The sequence below is a fragment of the Scardinius erythrophthalmus genome (genome assembly GCF_964197995.2).
Source record: "Scardinius erythrophthalmus genome assembly, chromosome: 19".
In the NCBI taxonomy this organism is placed as follows: Eukaryota; Metazoa; Chordata; class Actinopteri; order Cypriniformes; family Leuciscidae; genus Scardinius; species Scardinius erythrophthalmus.
This window is the reverse complement of record NC_138239.1, coordinates 28,790,445-28,810,474: the sequence shown is the minus strand read 5'-3', so window position 1 is coordinate 28,810,474 and position 20,030 is coordinate 28,790,445. Positions and strand designations below refer to the sequence as shown.

At 36.8% G+C, this 20,030-nt stretch overlaps 1 protein-coding gene across 2 annotated transcripts; it reads right to left on the bottom strand.

Annotated features, from left to right (window-relative positions):
* Positions 1-240: 240 nt before the first annotated feature.
* ephx2 (epoxide hydrolase 2, cytoplasmic) lies at positions 241-19,263 on the bottom strand. Of its 2 annotated transcripts, XR_014032183.1 has the most exons (21): positions 19,139-19,263; positions 18,833-18,973; positions 18,606-18,690; positions 18,268-18,424; positions 17,506-17,696; positions 17,274-17,396; positions 17,063-17,131; positions 16,866-16,961; positions 16,497-16,575; positions 15,032-15,066; positions 14,907-14,933; positions 9,745-9,830; positions 9,505-9,616; positions 9,182-9,256; positions 7,284-7,326; positions 6,907-7,009; positions 5,957-6,026; positions 5,219-5,299; positions 4,953-5,011; positions 765-1,420; positions 248-550 (listed from the first exon to the last, which is right to left on the bottom strand). XR_014032183.1 is itself a non-coding variant. In XM_081394092.1 (20 exons), the coding sequence occupies exons 2-20, from the start codon at positions 18,928-18,930 to the stop codon at positions 1,336-1,338; spliced, it is 1,674 nt and encodes a 557-aa protein (XP_081250218.1). In that variant the 5' UTR covers positions 18,931-18,973; positions 19,139-19,263; the 3' UTR covers positions 241-1,335. The 2 variants fall into 2 exon arrangements, 1 of the variants encoding a protein (XP_081250218.1); XM_081394092.1 differs by having other exon boundaries at positions 241-1,420.
* Positions 19,264-20,030: the final 767 nt, after the last annotated feature.

Genomic DNA, 20,030 nt, shown 5'->3' with positions numbered 1-20,030 from the left:
ATAAAATAACTTGTTGTCTATTTTCATTTATTCCTGTGATCAAAGCGGAATTTCCAGCATCATTACTCCAGTCGTCAGTGTCGCATGATTCTTCATAAATCATTTAATATGATGATTTGCTGCTCAAAATATTTGATTAATTATAAAAACAGTTTTGATGCTTATTTTTGTGGAAACCATTATATGATATGTGATATGTTTATATTTATATATTTATTTATTTTCAGGATACTTTGAAAAGAAAGTTGAAAAGAACAGCCTTTATTTGAAACAATCTTTTGTAACATTATAAAATGTCTTTACTGTCACTTTTGATCAATTTAATGGATCCATTTGCTAAATAAAAGTATTAATTTCTTTTTAAAAAAACCTCACTGGGCCCATATCAATATGTCGTAATGATAGCTTAAAAGAGAACTTAAAAGAAGTTCTAGAGAGGTGCAGGTACTGGATGACGTCAGAACCCGGAAGATGAATTCATCGCTGGTTCCTTCCAGATTTTCCTATGGGAAATTTTGATCAAGTAAAATAAAGCCTGTGGTAAACATAACTTGATGATACTTTGACGTTTTGTTTTACAATGTACACACTCACACCCCAAGCTTTCTTATCTAGTGACTAATTAATAACATACATTTTCAAATATGAGCACAACTGCTTCAAAATGTGCATTTTTGCTATGGGTGTGTATAATTTGCGTTCTAGAACAAAACGTCAAAGTATCGTCAAGTTATGTTTACCACAGGCTTTATTTTACAAATTACACAAATTGGGGGGAAAAAACAGGAAAATCTCATTGCTAATAAAAAAAATGGCCAATTACAGTAATTGGTCTGGCTGATGTCAATCAGCAATATGAATATGTTTGTAGCAAACATTGATGATTTTTGTAGAAAGCAGTATTGATTCAGTTTTTTACAATGCAAAGGATTATTTATTAGTTTTCTTTAGCAAAGCTGTTAATAAAAACAATTCATAATAAAATGCGATTTTTTTTTTTAAATATTAGGTTAAAAAAAGGCAGTGGCAGATACAGTTTGCACCAAATATAAACAGCATCTTGTTTAGACTCAGTGACGGATGCTGTTCATACAAAATGTATGATATTTGAACAAAAGATGAAATATGTGTGCAGTATAACTAGACACTGCCTTTAGAAAATCGTCATTATTGCAGAATATTACAAACGACTTCATACGTAAAGCAGTCAGAGGACTACTGAAATTCACTCAACTGACAATGGACTGTTATTATGCAATCAGCAAGCCTGGACATTAGAGCACTTCAGCCGAGCCGGTTCATTCACCAGCGTATAGTTAAATCAGGACGATCATCTCATAACTTGGGATGAACAGGGATCGAGTTTTTCTGGTGTGTTTCCTTCAGCCAGGGGATGAGGATTTTATTGAGCTCTGCAGGCCTGAAGAGAGAAAAGGGAAGAGATTGGACTAATCGGATCATGTGATAGAACCAGAAATGACTATGGCATTAAAATAATCAGTGATGCTTTCGATTACTATAGCTCATGCTAAGGGTTAGAGAATTAAACAAATCATTAACCCTGTAAAGCCTACTGTATCATTTTTGTAAGGTACATTTCAAAGACCTCTAAATTATCAACATGATCCAAACTTTGATGAAAAACCTGTGCCATAGTGACAGATTCTGCGCACACAACATGTGAAATATATTCATACTCAGTCTGCTACATGCTTTTAATTACATTGTCTGGTTGATACTAGTTTATACTTCTTTTTTTCAGCAAGTAAAAGCCTTTTAGTGTTGAGGGTAAAAATGTCCACCTTCAGCTCGTACCTTTTAGCTGTGAAATCTTTACTATTTTTATTAAGTAAACAGACGAATAACATTTATATTGTACAACACTCACTGGACCGAAGCAACTTAGATTTACTTGATTATCCATACATCATTATGTAGAAAAATCATGTTCAAGCTTTTGAGTATTTGTTCATCTCTCGATCATCATTGTATTGCATTACATTAGGTGTTAAAACTACAGAGCTTTGGTCATAAAACTAAGCACTTAAATATCATCTACATAAGACATATTATTAGGAGATATAGACTGACAAGTGATATTTATATGCATTTATGCAAGTAGTCTGTTATAAAGATTTCTTTGATTTACATTACGAGCTATCAGAATTTCATCAGAAATTTCAGCAACTGCATTAAATGACATATTTTTGCTCAGTTTGGGCCTCTGAAAAACTCAAGTATGAGCTCCATATTCTTTTATATCATATTATATGAGCCATAAAAGCCTGATGTATCAAATATGATACTCAACTGTTGAGATCTTCAATACTAAAAGATATTAACCACAAACCAGCTCCACAAGAGAAAAAAACTCTGATCCGTGTCTCCCCTTAACAAGAGTGTTTGTCTTATGGGGTCACAGAGGTCACGTCACATGTCCTGCTTTGAAAATGAAGCTTACAGGTTCAGAACGTCAGCGTTCATCTATTGATTGCTGAAGTTCAGTGGAGGGTGGAGAGGTGGACGGGTCAAGAGATATTCAAATAATTTACGGCTGCATGCGAGTTATCGAGCCCTCGGGTCATTGTGGAGAGGACGGTTGAATCGCGGTCTGCTCTGATAGTAGGACGGGTAATTAGATGCACATTAACAACCACGACAAGGACATAACCATTATGTTTCAGAAGACACATTCACACAGCAAAAATTATTTTCTTTTCTCCACAGTCTAGGGCCTTGTGACTAAATTTGTTGTTGTGAAAAACACCAAAATCTGATAAATTGATCTGAAACAGCCCAGTTGAACTAACTAAAAGCTTTAAAACGCAGTCGTGCCATGACCTGAATGGAAAGAGCAGTTGGTGGTTAGATTTTGACAGATCTTCTAACTGTACCAGTCATTTTTTACACTTCAAAAAGTGTGTAAGTTGAATTTCACCCCTCGACCAACACTGTGGCTCATTTTTGGTAAAATAGTTTCACAAAAAACGACTTGGTGGAAATGCATTGGAAACTGGTCAGCAATTCCTCAACTGAAGCCCCTTATTATAAAAGCCTATAATATGCAACAATGTCTTTGTTGATTATGGGGTGAGATGTGACCTGGATGGGTTTGTGACAGATTATGTGAGATTCGTCCTGCATTATTAGATTGGACTTCTAGTGTTTTTGGATTTGTATCTTTAAATCATGGTAAATGAGCAATGTTTTTCTCTATATGGTTGTTCAACCTTGGGGTGAGCTGGATGTTTCTGTCAGTGTCACGTTACTGTTATTTATGTGATTGGTTGGTTGACCGAGGTGATGGTGTTGTACAATCAGTAAACCTGACCTGACCCTGTTCAATGATGGAAACCCTGTATTGGATCTATCCTTCATTTAAAACCAAATGCCTACACCAGTCCTGATAGTAAACGCTCTCCTCTAAAAATAAACTGAATGGTAATGTGTAAAGAGTGCTGGTCTCCCTTCATTTTAGTAGTCTTGCATGCTCAGGGCTGGTGTAACGGCAACAAAAGAAGCTCTAAAAGGCTTAGAAATGACAATGAAAATAATCTGTCTGTCAGAAAATAATAGTCATATAATGTTGAGTTGACATTCTGAACATGCTTTCAACACAATGCAGTGTGTTGCTGATGTACATCTGCAAGGTTTTAACATGACAAAAATGTCTGGGTCATATTTCATCCACATAAAAAAGGATAACAAATGAACTAATAAATATCTATACACAAATAAGCCTCTTTTTATATTTTTATTATAATTGAGATACTATAGTTTTTATTAAAATGTATATTTATATTAAAGTTTTAATTTTAGTTGTAAAGTCATTTTTTTGAGCGTTGTCAATTTCTATTAATGTTTGTTTTTATTAAAATGTCTATATAGTTTAATAATTTTTTAGCTTTAGTTATTTTTGTACATCAAGTTAAACTAAATGAAAAAGAAAAATGTTGCCTTAGCAAGGTAACTAGCTGAAATAAAATAAATGTAACTTGATAAATGTTTAAAATAAATGTTTATTATATTTCTATAATAAAAAAGTTTATTTCATTTCAAGCAAGTCTTTTTTTTTTTACTATTACTACTAGTACATTATACACCGTGTCACGAAGCATACAATTTTAATGATTACATTTTTTTATAGGTGAAATATAACTGATGCAATATCCATCCTTGACCGTTTTCATAACAATTACCTGGTACAAGGTGTGTGTGATCATATACTCAGTATTTACAACTGAAATGAGTGTGGCATTTAATCTGAGAGACTGATGGGGAGAAGGATGAAGTTTCAGAAAACGATACGATTCAAACATGCATCACCCACTTGAGCCAGCTAACCTGACATTGTATTAACCTTTTTATTCGATCAATTATTACACAAGAGTGAACTAAAGTACTAAAGGTCAGACAGTCCGTCAATTATTTTGTTCTCTCAATTAACTGGAAACCAAGTATTCCTGATTCCTCGCTGACATTTAAACAGCAGCACCCTGTAATTTTACAGCCGTTCAGGCATGTAACTTGTTGCTATATGAGTGTTTGATTATGTTTGTAATCGTTTGATATGTCAATATATCTGTAAAAAGTCATTCTTGTTATGCAGTACATTTTTATATCCCCATCATATAGTGGATAAAATGAAGTCAATTTATAAAGATGCCAATCACAGTATTTTTCACAAGCAATCATAAGTGTGAATATTTAACAATTGCACTACTTTGAATTAAAGAGATGCTATTTTTGAAATAAACTTTAAGATTTATTTTTTTTTTTTACCAGCAATCAATTCATAGTTTTTCCCTGTGTTCTCAATATCATTTTCCATCTTGTTAGTCTTTTGTAAAAACTCCTTTTAAAAGCCAGTTCCTCAATGACATCATCCTTCAGGAAGTGACATAAAAAAAGTGGGTAAACAGGCACAAACATCAGTTTCCAGTGACCCTTACCTCTCCATCTGAGTCCAGTGTCCACACTCCTCAATGTGGCCTCTGGTGAGGTTGGGGACCTTCAGACAGAAAACATCCAAGACATCCAGGTTACTGAATGACATCACACATAACTGCATTTTGGCAACAATTCACGTCTTTGTCTCGTAATTCTAAACTTGCCATAGACGCTAATAATTTGTGAGTTTGCTGACATGAACATCTCAGAGTAAAAATGATGTGAAAGCAGAATTAACATAATGAAAGTATAACTAAAGCTGTCTCACCAGGTTCTCCATGCCTTTGGCAAAGACTGGCAGAAGAACAGGGTCCTTTCCTGCGGTCACCATTAAAGCTGGCATCATGATCTGTGATGGCAGAAGCATTTTACATGATGTGTTAAGGAACTGAATGAAAAACAATGCACCAATTTCATTCAAATAAATGTGCAATATATTGTGTTTTATGCATGAAGAAAATGAAGCCTATGCTCCATTAATATTTTTTAAATTATCTTACGTAAGTCTTAATTTTCTTTATGCAAAAATATCATTTCTTTTTTTTTCCTTTGATTTTGGGGAGGAATATAACCCAAATAAATCCTTTACCATTATCATTAGAATAATCTGGTATATGCTGAATATCCCAATTTCATAAGGCATATCAAGTTTGATTGCATTTGCAGCATGAAAAAACATTAACAGCATCAATCAATCTGCAACGGTATATTTTTTTAAAAACTTTTTTTTTTTTACTGAAAGAAAAAAATTTGGAAGAACCAGTTGTTAATTCCCACCCTAATAAAGATGCAAATTTATGAGTGATGCATTTATGAGTTAAAACACTCGAGCTCAAGTCATAGAGGGGCAGATGTTGGGGCAAAGGGAACAGACACCATCTGCTTCCCTCAGGTCTAGATGTGGTGTGTATTTGCTGGAATAAGGGGCACTGGGGTATTTCTGGCAGTGATGGTGTCAGAGATCTGGTTTGCTGGCAGAGAGCCGGAGCACGGTGAGGACACTTGCCTTGCCCCTTGGCCTGGAACTCATCCAACGCCAGTTCCTCTCCCCGTTACGGTACCAGTTCAGAGGACCCCTGGGACAAAACAAGACCCTCAGTGACAACATGTCATCCACCAGGTGCATGAGCATGCATATATTAGCAGTGCCTGAAATTTCACTGATAGAAATAAAAATTCGGTCTTTCCAAACCCGTATGATTTTACGGGGAACGAGTCCCAGAGAAATACTGCATTAAAATATTACTGATCTAAATCCTTGGTTGATGGAGATTCAATTATACCGACCTGCTCATCATTTCTCTGGTATTTCAACTATTGTGTAACTTGTGCTTTCTTCTTAGTGCCAAAAATAACTTTTTTTTTTTGTGGAAAATCTCATGAAATCTAAACATATTTAGACATGCTGTAACACATTCAGAGATGCAAAACTCTACAGACCGACGATAGATGGATGGATAGATGCCAAAACTGACATCTTCACCTTTTTTTTAAATATTATTAATCATTTGTTAAAGATATTGTAAGCATATTGCAGTGATTTAATCAAACTTGGGTCAAAAAAAGCAAACATTCCCTCTAGACATCACTTTTGCCCACCACTGAAGACTTTTGAGGATCATTTGAATCAGTGAGTTGTTGACACAAGAACAGATGCAATCAGATCGGTCCAATTCACTAATGAATCGTTCAGTGCGATTTGTGAAACGATTTTACCGGTTAATTGAAGAGAATCAGCTCATTCACAAATAGCAATATCCAATTGCCTTGAGCAATATCCTTATTTGGACCATTGATATCAATCATAACCTCTAACATTACAATGAGTGCCGCCTAAAATCTGATGGAAATTATAGTTTGGTAAGGGTTGTTCCAGGACTAACATGTCCTACTTTAGTAAATCATGTTCGCATAAGAACACACACAGACACACAAATACCCATTTTCTCAGTGTACCTGAAGCCGCTCTTGGTGAACTGCTGAACGTAGTACTGGAGAGCAGACTCGCTCAGAATAGCACTGCGGGGCGGATCATCAGGCAGCCCCACAAACAATCCACCTGATAAACAAGGAAAACACAACGATAAGGAAAGTGCATTCATGCAGGCCTGTGAGGCTCGGTGCACAAACAGCTTGTACCGTTCTTCTCGAGTGCGGCTCGAATCAAACTTGCATTCATTTCTCAATACAAAAACATAAAACCAAATCCGAAGTTGACTGAATATCAGAAACAGTTTTAATTGCTGACGCTAATGATGCTGCCAATCACTCTCCATTGTTTATCAACTAATACGAATTCCAAATGTTAGTCGTAGTTTGATGTACTTTCTTACCTCTCTGGCAGACTCCAGCAGTGTTAAACTTAGGAAATGCATCCTGCAGATTATAAAGAGAAGATATTTCAGGTGGTGGCGGCCTTTCAATCAGTATAACGTTTATAATGTATATGAAAAACATTGCCTACCCTACCTAGTTTACTTTTTACCTAAAACCTACCCAGATGGTAATACACAAATTTGAACATGTGCACATTCAAGCATTTCATGCAACGGACTTAAACTGTTCGACTTGCGTACGGCCATTACCAGAAGCTAGTGATGATAGTTCATAAAGTTATTAATATGGATATTTTTCTTACAAGAACACATCGCTTCACTTCAGAAGGCATTTATTTACAACCTGGAGCCGTATGGATTACTTTTATGATGGATGGATGCACTTTTTTGGGCTTTAAAATACAAGGTACCATTCATTCCCATTATAAAGCTTTGAAGAGTCAGGATATTTTTCAGTAAAACTCCTTTTGTATTCGTCTGAAAGGTATATACACCTAGTATGGCTTGAGGGTGAGTAAATGATGGGATAATTTTAATTTTTGGGTGAACTATCCCTTTAATAACGTACTTTTCGCACCATCAGTCGCGCACTCAAGCTCCGAGGATCTCCCGCTCTTGGCTCATATTGAGTCAGGCTTCAGTGAATTGTTAACTGGAGACGCACTCTGACCGGATCATTTGAATCAGTGAGTTACTGACTCGAGAACAGATGCAATCTGATTGGTCCAATTCATGAATGAATCGTTCAGTGCAATTTGCAAAGTACAGTAACAAAGTAAAAATACTTTGTTACTGTCCACCCACCACTGGTTGCCAGTGTTATTTTAGTATATGAACTATTATAGTATTTATTCATATTTTGAACTTAATACAACAACAGTGCTTGGTGGCTCGAGAACGCAAACCTTGAAATAGATTCCAAGGTGCAAGCGTTGAACATTTTTGAAAAACTTTATCATCTCCACGTAAGCTTAAAAACGTGAACCTGTGAAAACGCTGACGGCGTGCACATGCGTATTACGTGTTCAGTCTATAGGTGTGCGCGTTTGAATATGTGCGCAGTCTTTCTTTACAAATTGACCACACCAAAAAATTAAAAGGTATTCACTTTTTACAGTTTAGCATAAATAACATGGCTCTTTGTTGGATAAATGGCATTGATACGTGTGAATGCAATTATTGGCTTAGCGTCTCCGCTGACGTGCTCCTCTCCTCCTCCGCGGTGATTTCCTCGTTTTATGGCTGAGACGTGCAGCAGAAGGGGATTGTGTCTAGAGATCCCCGTATGCCCCGACACCGCAGTCATTAAGATGTGGCGTGTGCGACCTGCGCCTGAGCGATGGCTTGTGATTCATTACTCCAGGATCAGAGTCCCAGATGAGAGCCCTTTATGTGGCCCTCATTAAGATGCTGGGTCATTCAACACGGCTCGGCTCTTTGATCCCCATCAGCACTGGCTTTTTGATGCCGGTGATAAACAATGTTAATTTCTAACAGATAACCCTATCACTTTAGATCTCGTGCACAAGATTCCTGCTCAGGCAAGATGTTTACAAGTGCAACAATAATTATTATGGTTCTTTTGAACCTCTTATACTGGCAAGATTATGATCTTGGGGAAATCTAGTTTTAACTTCCAAAATACTCACAGATAGAACATAATTTCTGAGCCAAGAACGCCTTTTTAAAGGATCATTTCACACACACACACAAAAATTACTGGGACAATGCCATTATTAGGCTTATAGGAATATAGCGCATATACCAAAACTGTTCGGAGCTTGACAGACATGATCACCATGAATGAACTGTCATTGTTTGGATACATGAAGGTTCTTTCTCTGCTTTGTATTAACTCTAATGAAATTAATGTTCAATTAAACTCTGAAACTTACAATCTCAGCACTTGCAAAGAACATCAGTTTGAAGGTTCGTTCAAGGTTTTTCTCCATTTCAGCCTCTGCAACACCCTGATACAAAAGATAAGAATATTTATATGCAGAAATGCATATAAATAGTTTCATTTTACAGTAATGTCCCATTAGTTGTCTAACAATGAGCAATACATTTGTTAGAGCATTTTATAAAATCTTTTTTAATGTTAGTTAATTAAAATACAACTTCGTTGAGAAATATAATATAAATATTATTTGTAATGTACTGTATATAAAAATTACTTAGAATGAACATCACATAATTCAATGGTGATATCACTCACAGGCTTCTGAAAATATATCTGGTAATCAAAGATTGGCACGGCCTTGAGCTTCTCCATTGGATTTGTTTTTGGATCCACGGGAAAAAGGGGTGTGTTGAGAGACGCCACAGCCCTGCATGTCAAAAGTAAATGATTAGCATGGGAAGCAAAAGTGTGAATGTCTGTTCAGTGTGCACAACGATATGACGACATACATTCTTTAATCATTTTGTTAATGATTCTCTGCTTGAAATGTAATACCTCACTCTCTCAGGATGATACTGAGCCATGTTCCACACGAGGGAGCCGCCCCAGTCGTGGCCCACCAGGGTGACCTGAGGGATGCCCTGCGGAGCAGAAAGACTCAATTATAAACTGATCTATGCAATAATCATCAAACTGGGAAAATTTCACAAGGAAATGTCATGACATGAGAAATCACATTTCAGTCCAAAACTATGAAGTTATTAATACTATTTGTAGAACTATTAAGATGTTTTACATTGTAACATATACATGTACTTTAATGATTATTTTCAATTATTTTCCCCTACAAATTCAAATTGCTGAAGGCAAAATACTAAAACAAACAAATGAACTAAATTGCTGAAGGAAAACGTAATAAAATAAAATGTACTAATAATAATAATAATAATTCTAAAGTCAAGACAGCAAAACAGTCTGGAATAAGCAGTTGAGAAGCAGTCCCCAACACTTGGGCCAAAATGTGTCTCAATATAACAAAAGAGGAAACAACTAGACAGCTAATTCACTTTTACCTAGTAACAGATAATCATACATATGAAGACCAATCATATTAGAGAAAAACTATGTAATGAATCATGTCACCTGTCATGCACTTATTCTATATAAACTGTTGTACTCTTTATGTCAGGGGGGATTCTATCTGAAATTGTTTTGAGATCCTCCCAGCCATGATTAAAGCACATTGAAAGGCATTGTCTGGAGTCTGTCTGGTTACTGCTGCACAGCAGGTTAGTGGAGCACTAGAGACCTTACTCCTCTACTCTCTCAGTCTCAATCCCATATGGAGTCAAAAACACAGATCACATGATTGGTGTTTCTCTCTGCCTTGTTTACATACTTAGACCACCAACTCTAGGAGGTAATTGGAGGAAAATGACCTCCTTCACAGCAAAATGACAGTCACACCCCTCCCCCCATTACTGCCTGAGGGGAAATAAACTCAAATACCACTCACATAAGATTCTTTTGTGAAGATTTGCGCCCATTCAGACATAAGGCGGGCTTTGTGCACAACTTAACCAAATACAGAAACACACTGCAAAGGTGCTGCAAATACTTGCAAGGCACATATGATCAGGATGTTAAAATAAACAAAAAACTCATCTTTCAGGTCATCGACAACACCACTGATGAGAAGACATTGAACAATAAGCATGTCCCAGCCAGGTTCGTCACTAGTTGTGGGTCCCCATGAAACATTTCCATTGTGGCTTGTGCAATTTGCAGCACATTTCTGTCTTTGGTTGGGTTGCGAGTATTTGCGGTGTGCAACATTATATCAGATTGCAACATAATCAGATTGCAACATTATATCTGTTGTTCATGAGAACAAATAGCATGCATTTTTAGTGCTAAGCCAGAAGGCAAGGTAGCCAAGGCAAACATAGCCTTAGGTCACTAGCGTATAGCCTAACGAAACTTATCAATTCACAAAATTAACCGAATGCATAGCTGATATAAAAAATTGGATGACTCGTAATTTCCTACTTCTAAATTCTGAAAAAACTGAATTTAGTTGAATTTAGAGTTTCTAATTATTGGACAAAAAACTTCCTCACGTAATAACCTAGAATACGGTCTAACACTTGATGGCTATTCTGTAAACTCTTAGTCGTCGGTTAGGAACCTGGGTGTGCTCTTTGATACCAATCTTTCATTTGAAAGTCACGTGTCTAGTATCTGTAAAACTGCATTTTTCCATCTTAAAAATATCTAAATTACGACATATGCTCTCATTGACAAATGCGGAACAATTAGTTCATGCGTTCATGACATCAAGGCTAGATTATTGTAATGTTCTACTGGGTGGTTGCCCTGCATGCTTAATAAACAAACTACAGCTGGTCCAAAACGCAGCAGCTCGAGTTCATACCAGAACCAGGAAGTATGACCATATTAGCCCAGTTCTGTCAAAACTGCATTGGCTGCCTATTAAACATCGCATCAATTTTAAATTATTGCTGATCACTTACAAAGCACTAAATGGTTTAGCTCTGCAGTACTTGAGCGAGCTCTTAACGCATTATAGTCCTTCACGTCTATTGGGATCTCAAAATTCCTGCCAGTTACTAATACCTAGAATATCAAAATCGACTGGTGGCGGTAGATCCTTTTCCTATTTAGCGCCAAAACTTTGGAACAGTCTTCCTAACATTGTCCGGGAAGTCAGTTCAAAGCCAGATTAAAGACACATCTCTTTGACCTAGCATACACATAATACATTATAGACTCCTATAATTCAATGTTAGGCTGCATAGATTAGGTCAGCTGGAACTGGGAACACTTCCCATAAATCCTGATGTACTCGTTACATCATAAGAAGAATGGCATCTACGCTAATTTTAGTGTCTGTGTTTATCCCGAGGTTTTCCCGCAGCCTGCCGGATCCAGGCCGTATCCAGATCTGACGAAGGATCTTCGCCTGGACCCGATGACAATGCAGTGCTGAAGTGCCAACTAGTCTCTCCCTATGGAGGATCCCTTTACCACTCTACAGATAAGGTGTTTTCGGGAAAATTCGTTTCGCGTTCCTACCCCGAAGCGACAAAATGGTGTCGTCTGGAATGGTGTCGTCTTAGTGTCGTGAATGGTGTCGTCTTAGCGCCCCCTAATTTAATGACAAATGATCGTTGCGACGGAAGCAAATCAATCAAAACTAACTTTAGCTGGAAAATAACTTTAATAAAGAACCGCTATAAAGCCAAAACAATCTCTATTACCTTAAATTATACACTTATCTATGTAAAGCTGCTTTGAAACAATCTACATTGTTAAAAGCTACATTGTTAATAAATGAAGATGACTTGACTTGACTTGACTTAGCCGGTCGGCAAGGTAGCCAAGGCAATAGATCAGGGTTTTTCCTGCAATGAACATTTTTTGGAGGCCGCCAAAGCAAATTTTTGTCCCGCCAAAGCCTTATTTGATCAGTTATTGTGATTTATGAGTTATGTAGATGACTGATACGCTTGTGACAAGGCGCATAATAACTGAGAAAGAGAACTAGCAGAGAGAGAGATACTATCTATTGTACTTCCAGGTTTGTTCAATGCATTTAGTAATACAGTTCTTTCTGAATCAAAGTTTCAAAAAGCTCTTCAAAATGCTGTATGGTGTTCCATGCACCACGTACCGATGGCCAAGCACACCGGACAGCAAACAATTTCAGAGGCTGCGCAAAAGCTGAATAGGGCAACTGTCCAGACAAAAATACTGCAATAATAATAAGCAATCTAGCACGTTGCATGACTGTTTATGTTACTGTTAGAGGTCATAAACCCATCATATTTTTGTCCTTGGCTGCCACCTCAAGACAAATGGGACAAAAGATACTGTGATGAATTTACTTCACGTGGCCTACAGGACAATGTCTCACTGCATGTCACTGACAAAGATCATGCTGAAAGAGTATAATGCTGAATAGGACATTTATATAGTCTGCTCAAGTGAAAAAGAATGGCCACATTCAAAAGGAATATTTAAACGGCAGGCATATTTGATATTCCTTCAAATAATCCAAAGCAAAATCAGAAAAGACCAGCATGCATGCATTTCAGGACAAATTCACTGAACGGATGCACCACTTTTAAACACAGTGTTTTTAGCACAAACACTTGCAAATCAAGTGCTATCAGCATTACAGCTTGCAAACCCACTGGTCTGTTCAACAGAGATTGTGAACCAACTCACAAATAAAAAAAAGTCAGTTAGACGCCCTAAACCCTTCAGTGTTATCTGAGCAGAAGCAGTTTTATATCATGATATGTGCTGAAAAACTGCTGTTTTTGCAAGATTAAACATTTACAAAACACATACAATTGCATTTGACAGTAGATGATTACACTAGAGAATCATTTTGCATGCTGAGGTAGAGATCCTGATAGAGCCTCGTTCATTTGAGGTCTCTGTCTCTCTCAGTTCTGCTGCCACAAATGGCTTTGTGATACTTTTAATAAAATCGGGGAATAATGTGCAAAGCCACGTTAACACTTTAGCGCTCACACATTTGCTAAAGCTGAAGTCAACAAGAACACTGTACTTAAATGAAATGGATTGAAAAAGGGGAACTCCTCTGTGGGTTTTTTAGCTTCTCTATTTTGAGAGGTGTAAAACAGCAGAGCTCAATGGTCTGATAATGAGCAACACTGAAAATGGATAAAGAAGAATATCTGGACATTCATACAAAACTAAGGGTACATTTACACAACAACGATGTGCTAAAAACAGAAACGAATAAAAAGAAACGAAAAAAAATAATTTTTCCTTTGTGTTTTTCGTGTACAGACAACAATATTGTCAAAATGATTGTGAAAATGAATAAAAACGCTGTATTATGCATGCCAGGCCAGAAGTTGGTGATGTGACTTAGTAAAGAAACATTACATTACTATAAACTGAACATGTAATGCGTATGCACACGACATCCCGTTTTCACAAAACAGTTGTCGTGTAACTCAACGGCCAAAAAAACGCACAAAAAGTTTTCAATTTTTAGTTTAAAACGGTGTCTTGTAAATGGCCCCTAAACCCATCAGTGTTATCTGAGCAGAAGCAGTTTTATAACATGATGTGTGCTAAAAAACGGATGTTTTTTTGTGAGATTAAACATTTACAAAACAAATGTTTTGCATTTGACAGTAGCCTAAATTATAACACTTACTTCAACACTTAAAGTAGAGATCCTGATATATATAAATGACTTGTGGTGAGTGAGTCATTCGCTCTATTCATTAAAAAGAACCGGCGCGTTAGATTAATCTGTTCACGAATTGTAGATATGTGCGACCAGCACGGACAACCCCATTATGTGCCGTCAATTTATGCTCTATGAATTCTTTTTCAATTCAGACTGCAAACTCACAGTCACAACTCAGATAAAACATCATTTCTTTTGCCGTGGCGCTGTATATAGGAAACAGTATATTTTAGTACTTTATTCGAAGGAATGCAGACATTCAGGAATCACTAACGTACTTTAACGTAAACCTATTCAAATTAAGAACCGGTTCTCGAGATCCATCCTTTAAGTACATGTGCTGACATGACACCGCCCTTTATCAAAGGTTTTTTTAATATTCTGTTATATAATAAGTAGCCTTCCTCAATAATCCTGTGATTATACTGTATGTTTGTGTGAAAGCAAAAACAGTACATACCATCTTATCCAAAAATGCCACCAAATCCTAAAAGGCCACCAGGGAGAGAAAAAATTATCAATTTCATGAAACATAACAGAGTTAATCTAGATGAATCAAATTTTTAATGGGAAAGATTTGCTTACCAGCATGATCTGTTCTTGAGAGTACTCCTCAATGTCTGCACAGACAGATGGGAATAATACAGAGCTTATTCTATGATCTGTATCTTCTCATATGATAATAATAATACGTTAGTTAATGTTAACTATAGTATATATTCTATCAGAAGGATGACACTTACATTTTTTTCATTTTTAATGAAAAATGCGCTTAATATTTTGATTGCATTATCATTTTATAAAAGCAATAAGGCCTTGAGATTTTGTTATATTGAGCATATGTTTAAAATAACAGCACAGCCTCTCGTATCTTATCGTTCAAAACATGCACTCCACACACAATTAAAGTTAAACGTCAAACCCCATCACAGAAGTGACCCGACACACACATGGTGCTCGTTTTCACTCTCAGTATGATGATGCAGCGATCAAAAGGGAACAAGAATGCTAGAACCCCTTAAGGCATTTATTTCAGTTACCTGGAAATTCATGCTGCTTTTAAAAGTGAAAGCATGACATTTGAGCAAGCAGCGCACGCCGCACGCATGCACACGTTTAAAACAAACTCTCAGCAGAAGTTTATAGATTCTCTTACTCGTGCATTGAGTATATAGGATACTTCAGATATCAATGACACTTTTTACGGTTTAATGCGATTGCAAACAAAGTCAAACCTGACCTGCAAACATTAATGACAGTTACTGTTGGTAAAAAAAACATAGCTGTCAAAAAAAGCAAGCAGCATGCAAAGCGTAAAAATGTTCCAAGATCAAAAAACATAACCAATTACACATAACTGCTTATGTTTATAAGGCAATACAATTTCCAGTTGAAATTGCTTATTTACCATATCTTGAACGTCCTTGATCACAGGATGCAATAAAAAAAAAAAAAAACTTAACACTTAACCTTGATGACTTCCTGGGAAAGACTGTGCATTTTTAAAGTACAATAAGCAAAAATAAAGTATCCAAGCTAAGTTTACATACAAAAAACAATCTGTACTGATTCTGTGGCTTGCAATAGGTTAGGAATCTTGCTAAACACAACTAAGAGCTTTTCATACTTCACCTTGGGGGTTTTAACTGTATGGCCCCCCTGCCATACTTTCTTTTTTAGTTTTGAAAGGGGATGAACACTGCCTCTAACAAGTGCAGTGTCTTTACTTCAAATTTGTGAGGAAATGGAAGTAACGACAGATCTTTTCTTCTGAAATGTGACATATTTGCTAGTGTAGCCTAACAGACAAAATATATGGCGGGGGCATGGTTCTACATCAGCTGTTAACTGGATTTTAAGTTGTGAGCGTTGCACTCAAGAGTGAATGCAGACGAGCGTGAGCTTGCAGGGCTGCTTTTTAAGCAAACTAAATGATTAGAGACGTCCTGCATACATCACCAGAGTGAATCGTTTTCACCGTATGGTCTAGGTACAGGTCCGGCAAGAAAAATCAAAGCATGAGATACACACTATTAGAATTATAACTGACCAGGTGGTGCAGTGGAGTCACCGTAACCCTTCATATCAGGAGCCAGAACCCTGAAACCAGCATCGGCCAAAGCCGGAATCTGATGAGAAACAATAAAGAAGAATGGTAACACTTTACAATAAGGTCCCGTTAGTACATTATTACACATTATTACAACTAAAATTAACTAATGTTGAGAAATAGTAATAATGAGCACTAATGTGCCTAAACAAGAGATTTAGAATGGTTTAAAATAGTTTCATAACTGACTTGAGCTGAACAATGACACTATTGTCTTTTTTGGTGTGTGGGTCACCATTAACCTATGGCAGACTCGCGTCAATAAACCGATTTCAAGTTGCATCCGCTGGAAATGTTGATGTTCCTCACCTGATACCTCCAGGAAAACCAACTCTCAGGGAAGCCATGGCACAGGAGCACAGGTGGTCCGTCTCCCATGTCCACATAGTGGATCTTCACACCAGGCTGAAAAACAGAAGAACACCCTTTTCATGACCCTTTCTGTCAATAACACATTGCCAGTGAACTTTGGCACGATTATGACAGAAATAAGCATTATAAATTACCTTAATATTCACATATCCATGAGAGACATTTTCAGGCTTACAAAAGGGTGGCTGGGGGTCACTGGTGACCTGTTGGGCAGAACATCTCGCACATATGTAGTAAATATAGATAGAGAGGTTATCGAGAGCATCTTTTTTGGAGGCACACAGATGACCCAAAAGCCTCTACAACATGGTGGGAATTACATGGTTTAGGATCAGAATTCCTCACCTCTATTCCTGTAAGCTTCTGGATTTCCTTAAGAGTCTCAGTGATGTCCTTGACTTGAACGGATGTTATTCCCAAACCTTCAGCTGCCTTGATGCTTTCTTCATCCACATCCAGCCAGACTGCCTTAAACAAGGAAATTAAAAGAACATTTGGTTACATCTTTAACTAGCAGGCTTTGAATCTGCTGCCAATTTTCAACTGCAGACCTTCTGAAATAATTTCCTGCACCTACTTCTTCAGGTTTGACAGCAAGTTTCTCAAGGGCATTGGTGAAGATGTCTGACTCTGGGATTCTGACGCCAGCATGGCAGGATCGCAAAACCAGGTCAAAGCGGCTTTCCAAAACGGAGAAAATCCTAGCAATGGCATCTCTCTGAGGGGTGTCGTCCACCCAGATATTGGCCAGGACGCCTGTGGCAATGCCTTAAAAGCAGAAGCGGACAGTAGTGAAGTATTTTTACTCTGCTTAAGTACATTTTTCAAGCGTCTGTACTTTATCAGAGTGTTATTTTAAAGAATGTTATGAAGTAAAAGTTTTCCAAAGATAAACACTGATAAATGACAGATACTTAAAATAAGATAAAGATAAGTAAAAATACTTCACTACTGTCCACCTCTGTTTAACAGTTCACCCAAAAATGAATCATCATTTGTTGTTTCAAACCTGTATGAGTTTCTTTCTTTTGTTGAACACAAAAGAAGATATTTTGAAGAATGTTAGTAACCAGAAAGTTGACAGTAGCCATTGACTTCCATAGTATTTATTATGGAAGTCAATGGCTACCGTCAACTGTTTGATTACCAAAATTATTTATAATATCTTCTTTAGTGTTCAACAGAAGAAAGAAACTCATAAATGTTTGGAACAGTATGAGGGTAAGTGATAGAGTTTTAATTTTTGGGTGAACTATCGCTTTAAGAGATAAATCAACATACCCTTTGAAAAAATATAAAAGAATTTCATATCTCACATCTCAAATCAAAATCAACATACCGTGGTGACGAAGGATGGCGGCAGCATCAAGAACTGGCTTGTTGAATTCTACCTGACCAATGACACTGAAAAGCGTCTGAGCTGAGAATTGGTCAGGTAAAGACAGACCCTGATCGGCCGCTACCTTCTGACAGTCAGCTTCAAACTCAGAAATCATCTGCAAGAGGTAGACAGAAATCAGTGACACATTAGCAAATATTTTTGTTGCACTAAATCAGACTGGATACATGTTATATCATGTCAGACGCACAAATCCATTTTCTGCTGTAGTAAAACATACTGAATTGCACACTGACTAAAATGATGAATCATACTTAACATGCATAAAAGAAAATGACCTGAGTTAGGGTGATTTTCCCTTTCTCTGAGCGAGACAAAGCATTCTCACTGCCAAGTTTTGCATTCACATTCTTTATGAAACCCCTAGAGAGAAAAAAACATACTTTAAAACCAGTTATTTTAATACTGATAAAATATACTCTTAAATCAAAATGCTAAAAGTTGTTAAGAATATATAAAAACGAAAAAAAGTCACAAATAATAGTCATAAATAATAGTCACATACCTTGGAAGGCCAGTGGTTTCCTCAAACTTCTGAAAAGTCTGGGCAAGATGAGGGGTAACAACACCACCCCACAAACTAAACAACACTGCCTTCTTCATTGGAAACTAGTTTTCTTTTCTTTTATTCAAATCTAACAAGCCTCTGTGCAAAAAAAGAAAAAAAGAAAAAGAAAAAGGACCACAGAGGAGAAAACATTATACAACTTTCTACTTCTTCTGCCGAGACAAAAACAGAATTCGCAGGACAAAGTTCATTGCTCACTGCGGCCAATAAGTAATAATGGGTTCAATAAAATCATACATTTACCTGATATACCGCAGATTCTGGGACGGTTCCCGCAAACTTAGTGACCTCAGTCCAGGACACAACTTCTACAACAACTGATGTGAGGATTGTCACTGCCGCGATTCATAAGCAGACTCTGGGCGAGTGGGCGTAATACTATGGCGGAGGCACAACTAATTGAATATTAATCACGTAACTTGACGTTCACCAAATACGCGTAACTGATTGGTTGAAAGAAGCTCGCAAGAGGCGAAATGATCATTATTTGGCGAATCATTGATATTGATTAGATTAGGTCATGGGTCTTCAACAAGCATAAAAAAAATAAATAAATAAAAAATAGATTAGATTAGATTAGATCATGGACGCTCCAGAAACGTTATCATATCAAGCAACGTCAACAGGATCCATTTAATATTCATGAGCTATTCCTTGACTAAAATATTTAAAGTCTCTGATAGTAGTTGCAAGGGATCAAATTAAATGTCAAAAAGTGAATCGCAAACTTTGTCAAATGTTTGTAATTACCGACTATATTATGTAATATTAAAATGGTTACACTTTATTTGAAGGTGTCAGAGTATTAGCGTAAATACACAAGTACAGAGAAATATTAATTAACTACATGTACTTACTATAGGGGTAAGAATGGGGGTTGGTTTGTTGCATGCAATTATGCATAATTTATAATTATTATTTAAGCTACGATAGGCTGCATGTATAACAATGTGAATAAAGTGTTACCATTAAAATGTATACGATAATTGATTTAAATATCACGATAACAAGTAACAGTTTGCAATATCAAGAAGCAAAATGTTTTGTTGCTATAGCCTACAGCTAAAATAAACGGAAGCTGATGAGACAAAGCCAGTCGAGACATAAGTTACAATGCTCTACGGTTAGGTGAATA

Bases quoted from the DNA above. Each gene is read 5' to 3' on its own strand.
- ephx2 (XM_081394092.1), bottom strand. From the start codon at position 18,930: ATGAAGAAGGCAGTGTTGTTTAGTTTGTGGGGTGGTGTTGTTACCCCT. The intron at 17,697-18,267 runs GTATGTTGATTT...TCTGCTTTTAAG, and splicing joins CGCCATCCTTCGTCACCACG to GCATTGCCACAGGCGTCCTG. The intron at 15,067-16,496 runs GTCAGTTATAAT...CTGTCTGTGCAG, and splicing joins TGACTCCACTGCACCACCTG to ACATTGAGGAGTACTCTCAA.